This window comes from Oreochromis niloticus, linkage group LG5, assembly GCF_001858045.2.
Source record: "Oreochromis niloticus isolate F11D_XX linkage group LG5, O_niloticus_UMD_NMBU, whole genome shotgun sequence".
Classification (NCBI taxonomy): domain Eukaryota; kingdom Metazoa; phylum Chordata; class Actinopteri; order Cichliformes; family Cichlidae; genus Oreochromis; species Oreochromis niloticus.
In genome coordinates this window covers 18,964,466-18,985,931 of record NC_031970.2, presented here as the reverse complement: position 1 = coordinate 18,985,931, position 21,466 = coordinate 18,964,466, and the positions used below count along the sequence as shown (strand labels likewise).

Below are 21,466 nucleotides of genomic sequence, written 5' to 3'. Positions count from 1 at the left end.
TGCCAAATGCTTAACTGCTTTAATGAGCTAGTTAAGCTACTTAACAAGACTAATTCTGTTATGTCTGTCTTTTTTTTTTTTTTGCTGGGCAGGCAGGTGGATTTGTCATGTTGTGCAAAGTTGTTGAGAGGAGTGAGAACACTTTGAAATAATGAGCAGATCTGCATGAAGTATAGCCTTGATGACACATCTTTAACTGGTTGAACACAACATTTTTTCTGGCACACATTATTGCCAAATTTTCCCTCTAACAGGTGACGTAGTATTTGCCGCATCATTTACTAAATGTCCAGTGTGCTGGCTTTGATAACCTGGAACTTTTTGTTTGTCACTCTTCCTGTTCAGTGCCAGTAGGTGAATCGGCAATGTCCTCTTTCTCTCTCTCTCTGCGTCTCTCTGTCTCTCTCTAAATTTAAACTCCATGCTCCAAGCATTGTCACGACAATGTGGGCGGTGAAAAAAACTGAAAAAAAACACATGTACACACACATGAAACTGCTCACCATAGCCCTCGACAAAACAGAACAATAAGTGAAGTGACGATGGCTTTGCAAACAGGAACATTGTGGCAGTGACACAGTGTGTGGGGAGCTTTTTGTAGGTGTATGCTGTATTAAATTATAAGTGTCGATATATATGTGAGAGTAAGGGGGTGTGGGTGCTTCACCCCACTTGGCGGTTGTTGTATAATCTATCATGACAATTTTCTGTCATCATTCTGTAGTTAGATTGATAGAACAGTTGAACATAGTCATTTCTCAGATGTCCATTTTGCAAATCTATGAGACTGTCCTCCCAGGAGAGCTCATCATATCTACTACATTCTTATAATATACAAAAAAAATAGACATAGCAGCTGGAATGTAAAGTGCTAAGTTATCGGCTATGCTAACGAGATTGGTTATTAAGCTCTATGAGTGCACAGACACCTGCTATTTAATGCTTAATGCTACAGTTGAGGGGTCCAGTTAAGTGACATGAATTTGCTGAGGTGATTAGTGATGGCCTAGTCATCATCAAAGGCTGAAAGCAGCCTATGGTTTCCATTCCACTATCCAATAAACTTGACCACTTGCTTATCAGCGCAGTAATGACAATGAGGTTCCTCTGTTTTAATAAAAAAAAACTGTCTTTCCCCAAAATCTAGCTAAAAAGGGATGAAAATGACCTGTGCTTTATTTCATGGAGCCTGTAGGGCCCGACCTTCTTGTTCCAGGACACTCTCCAGTCAAAAGATGTTACAAATGTCTTAATTTTGATGCTCCAGCAGGGTTAGGCAGTTCATTTTCCCACAGGGCCACATGAGAAACTTACAAAGAGATACAACTGAGCAAAACTGAGTTCAGCTCAGCTTACAACAGTCCCTGTTTCTCATGTGGCCCCTTGGGAAAAACATTTGTTCTTACCTTGCATTTCTCATGGCTGCTTAGCAATAAAAGCCTGTTGTATTTTAGCTTCTGATGCTTTCAGTTTGAATTTGCAAGAGTAAGAGGTCTTTAGTTTTCATTAGTAATAACATACATTTTTGATGACCAGCAAGAATTACCATAGCAAGAGGTGATTATAAAAACTAAATGCAGTCAAAGATAAATTTAGCAATTTAGCAATTGAACAGAAATATATTTTCTCTTGAACGGTGGAACGGTGCCCTGAATATTCACAAACACTGCGAACTCTTTGTCTCTACACATATGAAGACACAGCCAGAGCTCCTCCTACAGTGTCTGAAGGGAGAGTCAACTTGTCCATATCATAACCTTCAGAAACAACATTAAATATGAATCCTGTGCCAAGACTGAAACCCGTTCTTACTCAAGTAACAAGGAAATTCACCACAAAGAGCCTACAGCAGATATGAACCTGAGCTCGAGTGCTGCTTCACTGACACCATTTTATGGCTGACTTCTTTAAAACGTCAGCCAGCCTTGAAATAGCCCTCTTGACTTTTTTCTCTATTTGTATCTGAGCATATTTGTGTGCGCGTTTCGCATCATGTGTGCTCACAGGTGTGCTGGCACAGCAGGTCAGAAACAGACATCTGGATAAAGGGCATAAAAAGAGTCATTTGTGCCGAGCTGCCGCAGCATCATCTCTGGTGATTTATGTGATCTCCATCTTGCTCCAGACAGGCACTCTGTCTCAACCCAACATTAAACCGGGAAGAATACTCACCTGAGCTTCACCACGCTGTGAAATGAATCAGTGGGTGGCTCTCTAACTGGCACTGGTCATCTGATTTCAAAGACGTGAGGCTTGTACAGTGGGATCAAATTGTCCACCTGTGTTGTCAATGCATATTTTTTTCCTTGTATGGGTGAAGCACTTTCAATTCCAAAGTTCCCATTTTTATGCTGCTCCATGAGAATAGGATGAAACTTACTGCTGTGGAGAATCCCTAAATTTAAGCCTTCACTCAATAAATAAAACACTGAACAGGAGTGGAAAGCCCAATCTTTAAAACTGAGAAAACATTCTCATGATCTTAAGGAAGGTGTGGACGGTGTGTATCCTGGCCGGGCACATGGAGGAGAAAAGGGGAGAAATGGAAGACGGGCAGATTTGAATTTTTAGCTTCCTCTTGAGCACTTAGCCTAAATGAACACGCTTGTCAAATCATTGACAATCAATCAATCATTGACCCTGTGTTCTCATCCCAGCACGTACCCAGAACACAGTCACAGCAAGCTGTAACAGGAAATAATCTTACAATTAAATGGAGAAATCTGACTAACTGGAGCGGAAATTAAACAGAAATGTCAAATTAAGAAGAAACAGATCTCAGCCAGTGTAGGTGTTAGGCAGAAATTGAGCCCTGAAAGGCAGAAATGTCAACACCCAGGGAAGTAAATGTTGAATTTTTCACATGAATTTGAAAACCCTCCCCACAGAGGTGATGAAGTGCTAAAAGTTGTAGTACCTGCATTTAACCTGCTGTGTCTGTTCATTGTTCTAAAATTCCACCTGCTAGAGTCAAAATGATTTGTTTATTCACTGATTTATCAAATGACAAGTTGGATGGGGTGTTCCTTATTCCCTCCAACATTTTATATCTCAGCCTGTTGGATGGATGTGAAAAAGTTCATTCATGGATTTTAGAGGATGACGTTCTTTTGATCTTATGATCTCATTTTAATCTGTGGTTCACGTGTGTTTTGTTGAGTGAAATGTTGCTGCTTTTATGGGTTGGAGTCTTTTTTCAAGTACAGGATAGTAATAGTCTTTCCCTTTACTTTGATATAAGCAAATGTCTGCTAAACTAACCAGAATTATCCTATGTTAGAATGCGAACTTACAGAAGAAACTAAAATGCTGAAGATAACATAGATACACTAACGCCACACTTTGTTACTTTGTGCTTATATCGGGTTGGACATCCTTTTTTCCTTCAGAACTGCCTTAATGCTCCATGGCGCAGATTCAACAAGGTGCTGGAAACGTTTGTCAGAGATTTTGGTCCATGGTGTCATGATAGTATCACACAGTTGCTGCAGATCTGTCGGCTGTACATCTAAGATTTGAGTTTCCTGTTCCAGCACATCCCAAAGATGGTGGAGTGTGGAGGTCGTTTGAGTACAGTGAATTCAATGTCATGTTCAAGAAACCAGTTTGAGATTATTTGAACCTTGACATGGTCCATTATCCTGCTGGAAGCATTCATCAGAAGATAGCTACACTGTTGTCAGGAATAATAATCAGATTGTGGTGTTAAAACAATGGTAAAAAGGGCCAAAATGTGTGAATAAAACATCCCCATGTTACATCAACTTGAGTTGTACACACCAAATCCTGACCCTGCCATCTGATTGTTGCAGAAGAGACTGATACTCATAATATCAGGTGGCATTTCTCCAATTTTCTACTGTCCAATTCTAGCCTCAGTTTCCTGTTCTTAGCTGACAAGAGTGGCACCCAGTATGGTCTTCTGCTGCTCTAGCCCATCTTTCAAGGTTTCAGGGGTTTTGCATTTAGAAATGCTCTTCTGCATACATCGGTTGTATTGAGTGTCAGTGGTAGTTCTGAAATACTGGGATCAGCCCATCTGTTAACAATAAACATACAATGTTCGGAGTTACTTAGATCACTTTTTCCCCATTCTGATGCTCTGTTTAAACTTCAGCAAGTTGTCTTGAGAATGTCACCATGACATAATGGAGTTGCTGCCATGTGATTTGCTGATTAATACACAGTAAAACTGGTGTATCTAATGGAGTAGTCAGTGAGTGCATCTGTACCTGCTAAATATCAAGGCATTGTCCTCGTGACAAGGTTCACATGCTAATCTTAGCATTTAGCTCAAAATAGCACTGCAGACTCACAAAGGCTCTTCTTAAATTGGTAATTGGACTCTTTGTGACCAAAGAACAATGTGCTGATGTTTAGCAGGTTGTTACATTCACTTAAAAGAACACAAAGAGTATACAGGAGGTTAATGTTTACTATGTTGCCTCCTGGTCCTGACCTTTAAGTTCTACCCTTTCCTACTTCCCTAATACTGGCTCCTGATCATCCTGCTTTTCATGTCATGTCAAAGTCTGAGACCTGCAGCCAATGGATGCTCTCCAGGGCCTATATAAGTTGACCAAAGCTATACACTTCAGGGGTTGTTGTTGTTGTTGTTGTTGTTGCTTGCTTGTTTTCTTAGGTTTCTTTATGGCTTCTAAGACCTGATAGAATTAGCCTTTGTTTCTCTCTATTACAGTGACAAGGGGATGTTTTTAGGGGAGAGCTGTAATTTTCTGTGTTATTCACTGTTTTGTCCTGTTCTTGGTTGATGAGGAGTTGAGGTGTAGGTTTGTAAGCTTTCTGTTGACAAAGTTACTAAGTTGATTTAAGTCAGCACTGTTTTATTCTGTTGTGTTGGCTCTCGCTGAAATTAACATATTTGCTAATTTATGTGTTAACATCCTGGTAATCCATTTTTCCAAACCCCTAGAACTATTTCGGGATGTACATGTAACATCAGCACTCACTGATGAAGTGCTTCTTAATGGGTGAACACATTTTGGCTATATGCAACAGTGGGATTTAAAAAAATAAACAGAAATGATAATATATAGAAAGACCAGACAAACACCAATCAACAAAGAGGATTAATTTCATGACAGAAAACATTTGCAGATAAACCACCCCAGAAAGTCGAGTGCTACTTTTATCACATTTATTATGATGCTAATGTTAGCATGTGGTACAAACTTCATTTTGAATAATCTGGATGCATTAGTATCATCATAATGGTACCCAAGTTTCCAAGTTGTCTATTAAAAGACAGTCCACACACACAGTCCATGCAATGAATGCAATTTAAACCCATCTGTCGGAACAACCTGGCAACCCACAACCCATTTCAAGGAGTGTGTGCAGATAATCCGTGCACAGACAGATCACTTAAATGCTGAATTAATTGCCTGCTGTCTTAGCTTACTGTTTGACCATTTCAGCTCCTTTTCCTGCCAAGACACAGTATAGAGAGAGACTTTAGAAAGCATTCTAGAATAAACCAGGGCAATTAGAGCAATATGTGCCACTCTTCGGGTGTGTAACTGGGAGTTTTTGACTTTGGTATTGCTGGAAATATATTCATCTACAATTAGCTGTTGCCTTATTCAACTCTGTGCTTTACTAACAACTCATTAAGTGAAATATGTTTTTATTTTTGTTTAATTTTACTCTGGTGTCCATTGGAAAACATAAATACAACAGTCTCAAACAGTCAGAGTGTTTTACCACAGCCATGGAGGCTTTTCTGACTCAGCCACCAATTTGCAGTAATGAGGAGGTTAGTGTGCTTCTACCCGGAGAAGTAGTCTTGCCACATATTTGCCGATAATTGTCTGGCTTTGTCATCCCACTAATTAGTGAAGTACAAATACCACAGCATTCAATGTGAGCGGAAACAGGCCTAACTGGCTGTATTGGTCACACTATGGCTGTAATGCTTTGGGGGTTTTGTTATTGTTTTGGTTTTAATGTTGTGTTTGGTTTTGTAGTTTTTCCCTCATCTTTGCCCTTACGCCCTCTCAGTGCATCCTCTGTTTCCCTCTCTGTGTCTCTGTTCCTGTCTGCTGTTGGTGCCTCTGCTTTAGTTACTGCCACCTTTATTTTTTATGTCACTTTCAGCTGTCTTTATTTCCTGATTTTGTCTGCCCTTCCCTTGTTTCGGATTGTCAGCCCTGCCCTCATTGGTTTCACTTGTGTGTTTACAGTCCTACAGTTGTTTAGTTTACACTGTCCACCTTATTTAAATATAATTGTCAAGCTATGATTCATTACATTCAACTGACCTAAAAATATTTTGCCTTAGCTAGGTCAATCAGTTTATAATAGGGCTAACACAAGTCATTCACAATCTGCTTGTTAATTGATGCTGCTTCCAGGTCCAAGCTCCTACTGTTTTCATCATGACTGTTGTCCTTTTTAAGGTATTGTAATACTTTGTATCTTTTTTTACTTTATATAAACAAGCCTCTGAAATAATCAGTAGTCATTGTCAGCCTCTCTGGCTTTTTATTAGCACTATTCATGTGCAGCATGTCTTTAAGGTCAGTTTTTAAAACCTTAAAATGTAATTACAGCTCATCAACTCACAGTTTCCCAGATACCAAATATTTGAACACCTAAGAAAAGAATGAGTGTTAGACTTTGCCTCTGCCCGTCAGTGACCCTCACATTGACTTTCATTGAGGGAAAAAAGTTAACGTTCATCCTCCAACTTTGCTCTGAGTGTGTTTATACTATCCTAACTGTACATGTAGCTCTATAGGTAGCCACCAGGTCACACTATTACATGCCAGCTAGCCCAACTTCAATAACCCTACGAACATTGCTGCTGTTTAATTTTATGTCTTCATGCCCAAAGTGATAGCAAAACCATACATAACTACCTTCATGGATGACATGATGTTAAACTTTATTCTAACAAAGTTTAACATCATGTTAAACAGTGACACTGATCATTTTATTGAAGACGAAAGCGTTGTTTTTGGCTGTTTTTAACTCTCAGTGATCCCACAGTGTTTATTTGAGTTTGGGAATCAAAGAAGATTTTGGATAATGACATTAGACTTAAGAGGCAGATAGCAACCAATAAAAAAACTTAAAAGGGTTTCAAACAGACATTAAAGAATAAGGTTTCTGTATTTTTATTAGTGTCAACATACTTGGTGTAAAGAATTTTTTATAAAAGAGTATAGTAAAAAGTGTTTTTAATATGTCAGTGAGTTTTATATAACACTTGATATGAAAGAAATAAACACCAAATATGTGTTATTCTGTAGCTGAAAATAGTCCCGAAGAAATACAGTTGTTGACAATATAAACAACGGCAGATTTGTTCTTTACAAAACTTGAGTGAAGAAAACCTCACAGGAGACCCGATGAATAACTGTAAGCTGGTAGAGGGTTGGCAAGAAACAAGAGAAGTTATGAGAGAAAAACAAAGAAAGCTGCAAAACAAAATAAAAACAAACTCGTCAAATTAAAGGAATGACATAAAACAAATTGCTGTCACTCCCTCTTTCTTTACAAGGATACCAAGCATAATAATCACACACTTAGACACAAAACCAAAGCCACACTCGGCAAACACACAGCCCAACGACAAATCATCTGCATGTGGGGTTAAGTGAAACCTCAAGAAAACAATCATCTAAGGCTATTAGTTTCAAAATGCTCCCTAGATGAGTCCTTTTTCATTAGCGCACACACTGTACTGTATTTGGGTGCTCTCATACATGCAAACTTATAAGCATGCTTCAGCATCTACACGAGAGGGCAGTCTGCCCCACAGGTCTGTGTTTATCACAGTAATGTAATAAAACCACAGAGATAAGTCTTCTTCTGCCGCACAGACATAAACACATCTCCAGCCCCATTTATCACACTACTGAAGGAAATGTACAAGCGTAGAGCGGACCATAAATATTTGGTTATATGTATATTTTCAGGTTCTGTGCTTAAGTACATACAATTTTAAAAAGAAATAAAAGCTTTATTTTGTGTTGGTTTGCATTAGTACTGAATAAAGTGTATTTTTAGTTCATACAGTGTTTGGGACTTCAGAAGTAATTGGACAAGTCAAGTCAAACAATCATATTTTATCAAATGTATGTACAGAAATCAACATGACATCTACCCTCTCCATGCAGCCACCTGCATGTCCTGGAGTCTCCTTCAGCCTGGTCTTGAAGTTAGCTGCTACACAATCAGATTAAGGGTCAGCTCGTCCAGGCAATCCACTCCTAAGAAGCTATTTGATTACTTTGGCTTTGGTTGTATATTTGCTGTGAATGGTAGCTATTTCTGATGCACAGTTAGAACAAACAGAAAGCTCACGTGTGCCTCTGCATTCGTCATGTTGTTGCTTCCATCAGCAGCGAAACAGTTATCACTCACTGACAGTTATTTCAAAAAACTTCAAAAGAAAAATGTATCTAAAATTTATTTCTCCATTTTAAATTAAAACCCGAACAGCAAACATATTTAAACCATTTTCCTGTAAATTCTAATACTTTCAATATTCTGTATTTAATTGAAATCAGAGGAGCCATAATTTATCATATGACCTGCTTTCCACAACATGCAGTGGTTTCTAGACACACGAATGAGCTTCAGTCTCTGGGATACCTGCTTTCCTGTAGAGCTCACTGAAGGAGGATGATAGCAGGAGGAGGTGTTACAGCCCCCCTGGTCCGCGGCTAAATTATTCAAGCGACATCTACACCTCAAGGCAAGAATGTACAAGTCAATACCACTGATTCAGAGGTTTCCATGCTGTGTCTGTTCCATCAGCACAGCCTATCAAAAGCTGGCTCTCCTGACCAATTTTAACATTGAGCAAGAGCACGGAGTGTCAGTAAAAAAGACTGATACCCTGCTTAGTGAGAGAAAGGCAGGAGAGTAAATTATGTTTGCCTATTCATGCCTTGATCTGTCAGTGTCTGTGAGTTTCTTAGTGATTTACTGCGGCCTTCTCAACTAGCATGAGTCATCAGAAAGCTGCTTGTCACAACATGGTCAGACAAAGCTTGGAAACTAAATTAATAGATCATGATAAATCACTGTGAGCAGTGTCAAATAAAAATTAAAGATCAAATAGACAAGTATACTTGTAAAAAATGAAAAAAAATCCTAATATCATATACAGTAATGTTAAAAAAGAGAGTTTTCACAGGTCTCTAAGAACTCTTTTGTATAACCAAGTTCATTTCATGATTCTGTACCCTGGAGAGCCACTTTTAGCAGCAATAACTTGAAGTAATTATTTTTTGTATGACTTGATCAGACTCTAATATCACACTTTACAATGTCGCTTCAGTTCACTGGAGTTTGTGGATATTCGTTTATGCACAGCTCTCTTAAAGTTTTGGGACTGCATTTAAGTCGGGTTAAGGTCTGGACTATGATTAGGCCATCACAAAATTTTGCTCCTTTTCTTTTTCACTTATTTTTTTGTAGAATTGTTGCTGTGCTTCAGATCTTTGTCCTGTATCATCATTCAGTTTCTACTAAGCTTTATTTGTCACATGTTTAGAATTTTAGTGCATTTTAAAGGAAAGCAGACTGTTTTTCTTCAATGTGAAATATAGTGTACCTCTGAGGATTTTATTTCATCCAACAATAATTAATGCTCCCCATCAATAATGAGCACAGTCTATCTTTTACTGGTATTTAATCAAGCTGCCTGTGAGGACCTGTGTGGTGTCTTTTTGAATACAGTCTTTTTGGCTCAGACCTACATTGTCTGTTTGCACCAGCTGTCTCTCACTACACTTGAGCAGACACTTATAATGCCCTTCTACCCCCAGCAGCCAGAATCTTGATTTCCACAATCTCAAGTGTAGATCAAGTAGAGGCAAAGGCGAATACTGGCTCGGATTGCCACAACAAAAGAAGGGACAGCAGTCATGTTGTGAATTAAAGCATTCTTGATCATATGAAACTACAGTAGATCAGCTTTCATTTATTAAAATCACAGCTTTGTTCTTTTCAAGGTGTTTGCATAACTTGACAACTTACATGTTTCTCTGTCTTCTCTACTGGTAGGCAAATATGTCAGCAATATAATATTTCGACAGTTAACACAAAGTACCTTGCATGATCACTCGTGCACAACGCTTTTGTTTTCTTGCATCTTTTGGATGCACCTACACACTGAATCAATTATCAAAACTACTGAGTGAGAGGTGGAAAAAATTGCCTCTGAAGGGTAAACAACAGCTAAAATAGGAGAGAAAAGAGTGGAGAAATAGAGTGCCAAGGAATACTTTCTATCATAATGTCTATATATGTATGTGTAATAGGATATAATACGCAGCAGATACAGTCATTATACCACAGTTATTGACTGTATACTTGCCAAGTAAATCTCATTATATGATACAGGACTTTAGGCCATGTATACATCTTTCAGGGTGGATATTAGTTGAAATGGTTCTGTCTATTTCATGACCTTTTAGCAGTCAGACGTAAAGTGTGTGGATTTTGGTATGAAGTTTCTCTCTTCTGTGCCTAGGAGCAGAGTAAAACCTTTAAGAACTGAAAAACCTACTACTATCTGACTTTTTAGCAGAATTATGCAGAGCGTGATGCTGCATGTTATCTTTATTTTAAATCTACTCGTTGTATCCCCGTCTGCAATACTGCTGGCACTCATTTCTTTGCCTTTTGCTCTCATCGGTCTTTGTCATCTTTTCCTCTCCTTATTGCTGTCTCTCTGCCATTACCATGCATTGATTTGAAAGGCTTAATTTCCATAGGCTGCCGCAGACTCATGGACTCCATCAATCAATAGCGAAAGTGGAATCATATTAAATGATCGTAGAAAAATTAGCTCAACCGTCACATTTAGACCAGTAAAAAGTCCTCGATAATTTGGCCATGCTGTTACTGTAGTTCACAAAACATGCATCTAAACCATCTATGTCATTTGAGATAGTAACATTTTATAATGGACTGCATAGCTAAAATTTACAGACAATTTTGGCAAATTGTGTGCTGAGCTGAATATGAGGTTCCCACAGAGTAATTTCTACAGTTAAAACCATCATAGAAATATCAGCATCTGTTCCAGAAGTTCACAATTTCAGTAACACATCCACTTAACACAGAACCATTACTAATTACTACTGTGTATCGCTTTTCTTTTTACTAAATTGAAGCCATTCAACTATTATGTAACCATGCAGAAATGTTTTTATCCCTAACTCTAATCAACTCAATCCATTAAAAACTTACTTCAGATGCATCTGGCTGATCTTCATGAGTTGAAGCTTACATTTACCTTTACAAAGACAATTCCCCAAATTTGGAGATGCTGTGTAAAATGTAAATAAGAACAGAATGCAACATATCATATGCAAACATATCAAATGTTTAAACTAACAAAATGTGCCAAATGTGTCGCATCCCTTCAATTTTTAATAGCAGTAAATGTCTGGGAACTGAGGAAACCAGCTGCTGGACTTTTGGGGGAGGAATGTTGTCCCATTTCTGCCCCACATAGGATTTTAGCTGCTCAACAATTTTGGGACATTGTATTCTTCAAATGTTTTCAATTGGTGAGGCCACCTGGAGTCTTCTGCGAAGCCCTGCTGTTGTGATAGATGCAGTAAACAGTTTAGCATTTTCTTGCTGAAATATAAAAGGTCTTCCCTGAAAAAGATATCGTTTGAATGGGAGCATATGTTGCTCTAGAACCTGTATATACCTTTCAGCACTGATGGTGCCTTTCCAAATGTGCAAGCTGCTAATTCCATAGGCTCTGATGCATGCTGGAACAGATGTAGGCTTTTGAACTGAGTACTGATAACAAGCAGTATGGTCTCTCTGCTCTTTAGACCGGAGCAGCATATATGTTTCACATTTCAATTTGTATGACCAAAGAATAGTTTCCTTTTGCCTCAATCTCCGCATTTATGGATGACACAGTGAACTGTGTTCACACATTTCTGCAAGTGTTCATGAACCCATACTATGATTTCCACGATGGAAACATGAAGGTTTTTAACGCAGTGCTGCCTGAGATCATAAGCATCTAATGATGACGATAATGTTGATGGCTTTCATTGTCAGCTTTGGATTCTTCCATTTATGGTGCTTTGAGCTTTTTATGTAGCAGTGAAAAGCTTCAGTATCTGAATCTCACCTTAGTTTGAGCCACATTTTCCAATCTAGTTTCTGAGCTGTAAACTAATTTCTTGGGTTTCAAGTATATGCTGCCTCACTTTTCTTCCCCCGTGTCTTGTTAAGTCTCCATCTCACTGTTCGATGTTCCCCTGTTGTATTTTGGTAGCTGTTTTCTTCTGTGGCTTGTTCCTGGGTTTACGTCCTTTGTCTGGTCATTCTTGTTTCCAATTTCCTGATTAGTTCTTGTGTCTTCAGACCCTCACTTTGCTTCTGTTCTTTGTCATGTTGTACTGTTTAATCTGCGTGTTTGTTACCTACTTGTTTCTGTAGTGAATTCCTTGTATTTCTAGTGCTTTTAGAAGTCCTCATTATCCGTGTGCCTTATACAGTTTTTGTTTCTCCTGGAATTTAATCAGCCTAAATAAACGGCTCTGTTTGTTATTGGAATGCTGTTTTCCTTCGTCCCTGCATCTGGGTCCGCACAACTTCATTCTCCAAACGTGACAGCCCATCTTTACTACTCAGAAACTACCGTTCTAAGAAGTTCTTCGTAACGCTTGCATGTGTTAACGGACCCCAGCATGACACACATACAGCCTGCGTTTGCCTTGCCACACTCTTTTTATATCCAATCATGTCACTGACCTGTTACCAATTAACCTAATTAGTTCCTAAATGTTCCTCCAACTGTTTCTTTTCAGTGCTACTTACCTTTCCAGCCTTTTGCTTCCCCCATGAGACATGTTGCTGCCATAAAATTGAAAATGAGCTCGTTTTTCATAAAATGTCTGAGCTTAAACATTTGATACATTGTGAATAAAATATGAGTTTATGAGATCTGCAGATCAATGCATTCTGTTTTTATTTACATTTTACAAAACAACCCATTTTTTGTAATTTCTGTCTGTTAGGCTCATTTTTATAACAGCGACCACAGTCTTAATTCAACTACTCAAACACTGATATATATGTGTATATATATATATATATGTATATACACAGAGAGAGAGAGAGAGAGAGATCAATATTAACAAATGTTGTTTACACAGTTTGATGGTGGGGTTCAATGTAAAATTTCATTTATATTGAATTGTTGCTTTAACACTAGCTAATAGACTTTTGGAGAATTGCTCTGTACATATTTCCTCATAATGTTGATCTCTGCTGCAGTGCACTTTAATGCTGTGTAGTCCATCCCTGCTGATGGATTGAACACACTTTTTCGGTATTCTCTAGAATAACAAAGCAGCAGTTGGTGTGTGTCTCTGGGCAACACTATTAAACTCTGCTCAACTATATGTGTTTATTTGTTAAGACATTAGTGGATGCTATGTAATAAATACAGGAAAACTTAGGAATAACCTGTCAGAGATGATTTGTTTTTGGCAGCCTTGTGATGTATGGCACCCTTTAGCCTAACAGAACTAGTCACACTATCTGCCCCCTGAGACTGCTCATTATGCTGACGGAAACAGAGGCTTGAATGGATGTAACAGAGAGAAAGCTTTGAGTATAACAGTCTTTGCCTGAGGGTGCATAAGTCTGTGCTGGCAAAGCATTGTTTCTACCTTTATGCCTTCTATCTCATTGTATACTGTTCTGGGTTTGCTGGAAACTGGGTCGTGTGTAAAGGGTAACTTCCTCCTACTGACCTACAGTGGTTTACTTTGACTTGCAAGTGAAACTGCTTTTTTTCCACTAGGTGAGGCAAAAGCCTTACCTCTTTTCAACGTGGTTTTAATCTACTCTAAGCTGTGTTGCATGCATGATTGTTGCATTATTTGAGAACCAAGTAGTTTTAGCTTCAGGTAATGCAAACCATTGAACTGTATGTTCCAGCTAAGCATTTGCACTGTGCAATATTTAAAGCAAAACTAATTTTCAGCCATAGCAAGCAGCAAGGATGTAGTATAGATGTAGTTATAACATAGCTTACCTGGTGAATAACACTGTGGAGGATTTAGCTGCTAAATAATTAGACATTTCCTTTAAGTAGTGGCAAAAAGCAAAAGTGAATACAGGATATATCGAGTTGCCACAAACACATAACTAGATGCAGGCTAAGGTCGCTGCTCGTGTGCTGGATATGTAAAAAGTCACCTGTTTGCATTCACTTTTGCTAATAAATCGAATAAATCGCAGTAATACAGCTTTGCGGACATCTGATACAACAACGTTTTGTCATCACACACACATTAAATGTACACGTCATCTTTGTTCCTATCCTGTAAAAGTTCACTCCCAGAAATTCACTTACAGCTCAGTTGAGGATATTTGTGTGCACGTCCTGCATTTTGCTATGTGACAGCAGCATTATGCTGTTTAATGGAATTAAACAAAGAGGCTCCATCAGCTGTCTTTCAGTAGAGCTCTATAATTGTCCATTAGTGTGTTGCCCTGGCATTGCATGTCTCCGTGTATTGTTTTGCTTCGTGCTCCAGATACTGAACACATACTGAACCCTCATTTGCTCCTAAACCCATTCAGCAGCAGAGGCATCAGTTATGTTTGACTCTCAATACTCTGTTTGGAGGCACTGTGGTGTGACCTGTTGAGTTAATGCTGTGGGAAGTGATGACATTTTTCATTCATAAGTATGATGCGTGGCATGTGGTGATCATTTTTCACGATGCAGTAGAGGCTTCAGTGGTGAATTCATGGGTGTCACTGCTGCAGTGTGTTTAATCAGCTGCCTGTGCTGAGACACAGACACACACACACACACTAAAACAATGACTTTCTAGTAGGGCTAATAAAGATATATTGCTGCAGTTATAAGGTCACCAATTTTGTTGGTGTGGTTATTGATTGTCAGAAGTTAAGGCATCATACCCTCAAAGTGTTTCTCTCACAGATGGTCTAGTCCTAATGAACCACACTAACGAGCCAGATGCCTGTGTGCCGCATTACACGAGGTCCCTGTGAGGTTATGTGGAAAAAAACCCTGCAAATATTTTTAATCGACAGCACAGAGAGGAACCGTGTGTGTGTGTGCAGTCTGATGTAATGTTAAATTGTGGTACATGAGCTGGCATAATGTTTGGAGAGGATGGCTGTTTGAATGAATAATTGAAGGAGATTCAATTAGGAATGAGATTAGAGAGGGAGTCGTTTTACCCGGGCTCCAAATGTGTTTGGAAACTCACTTCTCCATCTTTTTAGATGCATCTTGTCTCCTGGACTTTCCTGAAAAGACATCTCACAAAGTATTTCATAATAAATTTGGTGCAGACTCATAAAGAAAAGCTATCAGATGCGACTTCAAAAACATGTCTGCTGTTTTTGATTCATGTTCTTGGTTATTGCTTTTTTTTTTAAGAGTCAGTGTACGGTTTGATGATGGATGCGCAGTAAACACTCTGTGATCCATTTATGATGCCTGTGTATAATAAAAACATCCTGCTTGTGTTTTGGCTGACGGTCTGTGTACCTCTATTGCTCTTCTCATTCTCTGTGCCTGTTCGTCTTTTCCTGCCTGCTCTCCATCTGCCTGCCTGTTTGTGTTTACTTGCAATCTATTTCTACGTCACTCTCGAGCAATTGGCGGTCGAGATATTAGTACGTCAACATCGAACAACACACTTATTGGACACATTCATCATTCAAACTGCAAAATGTTTTACAGTTTGAATCAGAATTTAACATCACCACCATGTGTGATGAGACCAGCTGCAGTTTCAGCATGGCCTTCTTATCTGCTGTATCTTTTTAATATGTTCACAAATGCTCATTAAAATAGGCTTTGCCCTATATATGACAAAGTTTGGCCATTAGAAGTACACAAACAAAGGCCTCCATTTCCTGTCTCCCATTTGTGCCACAGCAGCTATATTGTCCAGTAGAGGGCAGCATAGACAACTGAGAGGTTTGGTGTGTGCAATAGCAAACTAAAACACTTCTCTTCTTTTGCAGGGCTAAAGTGTTTCGAGGAAAGAAGGTCCTTGGGGAATATGACATCAAAGTGGAGCAGGTATCATGATGGATTTAACAAATATGTGATGCTGCAGAAAAGAGGTGCCAGTCATCAAAGTGAACTGATATTCTATTGAGTATCATTAATAATAACATCAGAAGATTCTTTTCGCAGCTGTGATGATCTGAGAGGAATTTAAGTTTTCTCTTTAGTTTAGCTTAAATCTCTTGGAAAACTAGGAATATTACTGTCAACATCAGTAGTATTTTGATGTTGACAGATCATATTATACTGATAAGCATTTTAGAATGCTAACAGGCTAAACACAAGAATGTGTGAACCTGGTAAATATTACCTGCTTCACACCATAGTGATAACATCGTCAAACAGCATATGAGGTTGATGGTGTTAACATTTACCCCCAAGATTCTTATAGTGTCACCTCATAGCAAACTAAACCTTAACATTAACACATCCTGCTGTCAAGCCATGACGTCTCTGTCAATGTTGAAATCTAATGTTGCTGATGACCTCGTAAACGAAGCTGTTTGATTTGGCCACATTTTCTTATGTAACCTTCACGTACACTAATACTTTTTTGAGGTTTTTTGGTGCGGACAAATTGAGAAATAATCAACTTTTTTGTATATGTCTGGATTTAAATTGATTTAATTTGTTTTTTAAGCATCATAAGATTTAATTGTCCTCATCTGTCCTCTCCTTTGTCCAGTAAAGTGAGTGTCCACGCATGAACAATTGGCTAGACTTGTAAAACAAAAAAAGTACAGTAAAATTATACAGGACCTGTGTATTAGGCTGCACAGTTAATTTTGCTCACGTTGTTTCAAATGTAGGATTTGGCTGTCACAGTGGTTTCATATTGGTTCAGCCAACTAACCAGAAAATCCTTTTGCAGTGCTCGGTTACTGCATTTGAGATGACTATTCTCTGGGGTTTCACACCAAACAGTTTCACACCTAATAGATGTTGACAGTTAAATTACAACCTCAAGCCTCACCACAGATGTGAAATAGACACCAGTGGAGACAGAAGTCGGCAGCTATGAGTCACAGACAGATCTTCGCTGTTTTTCGACCACACCAAAGAAAAGCCATGTACATTGTTTTGCTGCACAAGCACACGGTTTATTTACGCTGTATAACACGACGTGACTGCGTAAGTAAATAACAGCAGGAAAAGTTTGTGCTGTTGAAAAGTGTCGTTTAGTGTCTGTGCTAAGGACATTTGATAAAAGTGGAAGTTTTTTTTTAATTGTTTGTTTTGATTGCACCATGACTCATTATTTCAAATGATTAATAATGAATAATGCGCATGCTGTGAAAGTAGCTTTATGACAGAGAGAAAGAGCACATTGGACAGAATTTCCTGCACAAAAACCTTCAACAATGAAACAATGTTATTTACTGAAAGCACAAATAACCAATTATAAGCATCAGATTGTATCAACATTGCTTAACTGATTAAATTATCTTCTTTCCTCCTTCGCCACGTAGGCCGAGTTCTCAGAGATCAACCTCGTCTCACATTCAAACGGGACGTGTAATGTGGACATGCAGGTCATCAGAGGTGGGACCAAAGTTGTCAGGTCAGCATCGCACGTACACAGACACTGTCACACACATAGAGACAGAGTAATTGTTAAAACATCATTATCCTAATGAGTAAAATTGAAAATTGAACAGGAATAATCCCAAACTAGAAAAACAAACAAACACAAATTCGTAAACAGTGTAAATGACGACAGTACATAAGGAAAAAAAACTGACTTCTACCCACTCTGTAACTTACCAGCAAGACACCTGTCAGCAGTGCTACTCAAAGAGCGGTTTCCAGCTTTCAGTGTTATTCATCTTTTCCTGATGTTATTGAAAGTGAAACAAAACATAAAGAGAGACATGAACGGGCCAATGTGTGGTATGACGTTTATCAGCGGGGCCACTCTTTGTGAGATAATTTCACCTTGGTTCTCACAGAAAATAGTAAATGCACATGAAATGCACATGTAAGCGACTAGAGCTTTTGATGGCAAACAAAATTAAGCTCTAACCACTAACTAACTCTGCCTGCAGTAATGCCATGAAGCCAAACCCACACCATCCTCACAAAATCACCAAACTGTAGTTTTCCTGCTGTTGCAAGGGCACACAAAGGAGCACAAGGCACAACGCTGCACAACGTGACACAAATGATTCTCCTCTTAAATTACAGCCACTTAACACAAATGAGTCCTTGCAAAATTACCACCACTCTGAATCCTTGTGAAAGGACCAGAGCAAACTTACAGTTTTAGCCCTGCTTTACCACATTTATCCATCAGTCAGCGTCCTTTCTGTAAGACAGAAAAGCTTCCGAATGCATTTGGAAAGAATGAACATTGTTTACTGAAAGCTCTGATCAGTGGAAAAAGAGCAGAGGCGTATGACCACAAGCATCACCCGCAGGGCGGTACAGTAGATTTGCCTATACTGTAGACATACACACCACAAACCACACTGACAGAGACACCAGTATCCTGGCTGAAGACTGGGACTCATTAAACAAGACTGTAGCTCCTACTGGTGTGAAACAAGCAAAAACCAACAGGAAATGAAGGGTGTAGCATTAGTTTTATGATGGGTTGGCCTGCACGTGCTCGCACAATAACCAGGGCCAAATGCTGAAGATCATGTGGAGTAAGGCAGACTTTAAATTACTGCGGGCGGAATGATTCACACTCGTCTGTCCCAGCTGTGTCATGTCTACGGAAGTCTTATTCTTTGTGCGGAGGCGATGAATGAGTTTCCAACATAAACCTCAGTGTGTCTTGCTGTCTGCCTGTGTGATGCACAGTTTTTCGACCTGAATGCACCTACAATTGATTCTGTAATTACAGCGTGTCCATTGATTTCAAGTCAAAGCAGGGAGTTCCTAACTGCTCAGATACTGCGTTGCTAAGTAGCCTCGATCCCCGAAGATCTTTTATGTCTAGACTTTGCCACTGCACAATCTACACCTATACTTTCTTTACTGAACAATTTCTGGGTTTTTTTGTTTTTTTAATTGTTATGTATGAAAAATGGAACAATAACAAAAAGTTTTGTTTTCTCATTATTTGCATTGAAACACTTTGCACTATTTGCATTTGGGTAGTATTTTAGCTCACAGAGCATTTGGCAAACTCTTCAGTGCATGTATGCATAGCTAGCCTCCACATACTCAGACACACAAACCAAAATTTGGATTTAATTGCTTATTTTTTAATGTTTATTGCTATCAGAACACCACTATAAAAAAAAGAAAACCAATGCTTTGGGTTGTTTCTTAAAACTTTACTTATTCTTATTTCTTTTTCTTAAACAGCTATTTAGCTGAGATTGAACACAAGCAAATGTGCAAAGACATTAATATGCATTGAGTTGTATGTTAATGCACGTTGGCCATAGTCAGTATTCATAGCATCAGTATGCAAAACTCCCCCAAAACATCTAACGTGGCAATGTCTATTACAGCAATTTCAGTAAATGCAACCGTGTTGCATTTACTCATTGATTGTTTGTAATCTGAGCCATTTTGGGTCTGCTTTTCCAGGAAAAACTGAATCTCTTTTGCTAATATTTGTGGTACGTACATGGAGAGCATCCATATGCTCAGCCACACACAGGAATTCAGGTTAAACAGGAAAAGGCTCCACTAAAGGAATCATACTATTTGATGAGAAGTCTTCAAGAGGCCATTAAAAATGTTTTAGTTTTGTGTTTTGTCTTACTTTTCTCTGCTTTATTGAAGAAATTACTATTTATTTCTAAATAATCATCTTTTTGAGTTAAAAGAATTTATATTTAGAGTCACAAATAAATGTGCTCAGAGGCTAAAAAGTGCTATATTTAAAAGGCCCTCTTATATAAATCTCAGTCATTGTTCTCAGTCGTTTAAGCCTCATTTCCACTCCCATGTTTAGCCACAAATAAATGGGCACACGCCTTAATTTCGTCATTTACAAAATTGCTCTTCTATGTAATTATTGGACAAACTGCCAAGACAATATCCTGGAAGAAGTTTCTAAAGCACAGAAAATCAACTTTGGGTTGGTGTGGTTCACTTATGGAATCTAAAACAAAAGAAACTAAGGATAACCTGAAAGGGCTTGGGTAAATGATCCTGGCAGATAAAGATATACAAATAGTACTAATATTAGTGATAGTGATTAAAGTGACTGACTCAATACAAAGCAGTACACTACAAGGATGTATGTGAGTTGGAATTTATGCATAAATTACTAGCGGGTGGGTTTGTAGACAGAAAAAATAAAAAGATAATAAGAAATGTAAGCTCTCATCTCCACTTTACCTGAGTGGGATTGGCTTGCTCCAAAAACCCAGTGCATGCATGGCCAGAGTATGCCTAACGTCTGCATATTCGTTTTCAAAAACCAGTTTATGTGTGGGGAAAATTGTGCATGTGGTATCTATGTGAATACATCGTTTATACATGTGACATCCATCGCTTTAGTTTCATTTCATACTGAAAGCTTGTTTGGATGGCTGTGGCTTCTTGGCAACATCGAATGAGGGTAATACTGATGGTCCTTACTGCCAGTAATGAAGAGGTTACAGTCACATTAATTGCTCTGTCCTCTCCACCAGAGTCTTTTAGTTTGTTGGAGTGTCTGATTAGTATTCTCAGTGCATGAAGAGCTGGTGGTGGTCACACTGCGGCAGAGTTTTCCCTCTCTGTCTGTCTTCTTTCACTCCTCTCTACATCTCTTTCTTCACTGTATTCTTTCTCACACCTCTCTCTCTGCTTTTCCTCACATTCCCTCGCTGTCATACGTGCATGCAGGGACAAAAGAAAAAATAACAGGAGTCATGTCCTGTCAGCGTCAGCCATTCAGTGAGTTGAACTGCACTGAATATTGTTTTTGACCTTAACCCTCTGGTCATAAATTGCTTCTCTGAGCTTCAGTGCTGTGGGTGTTTTTTTGTATGGAGACCTACACAGTTTCAAATGTAGAATATAACAGAAAATCAACAAAAAGGACTTTAAATCAATAAAAACCCCACTGGGAACATATTACTCTCTGCAATTTAGCATTTATTTCTTTTCACTTGTGCATAATAATCCCTCATTACCTCTCAGTAGTTAGATTTTACTGCACTGCAGTCCTCATCACTGTTAACTGAGTGATGGCTGTACACAGCCACCTCTCTGACAGTAGACACCACCTTCATTTTCACCTGCCAGGATGAGATTTCCCAGCAGGACAGAATGTGTGTAAGGCTCAAACAGCTTCTTGCCCACCCCAGTTTTACCTCCGGCTTGAGGCAATAAAATAACATGAGATTTCAATGTTATACCAAGAAAAAGCAAGGTGAGACATACAAATTTCAGTACAAGTAGTAAAACTCACTGTTTTCTAGCAGCTAATTTAAG

The 21,466-nt window shown here is 38.7% G+C and overlaps 1 protein-coding gene across 1 annotated transcript in view; it reads left to right on the top strand.

Annotated features, from left to right (window-relative positions):
• syn2b (synapsin IIb) overlaps positions 1-21,466 on the top strand; it is a 79,328-nt gene that overhangs the window by 31,627 nt on the left and 26,235 nt on the right. The window contains exons 2-3 of the mRNA XM_003454539.4: positions 16,036-16,093; positions 17,551-17,642. Of these exons, the coding sequence (XP_003454587.1) occupies positions 16,036-16,093; positions 17,551-17,642 (150 nt within the window). The remainder of the gene's footprint in view (positions 1-16,035; positions 16,094-17,550; positions 17,643-21,466) is intronic.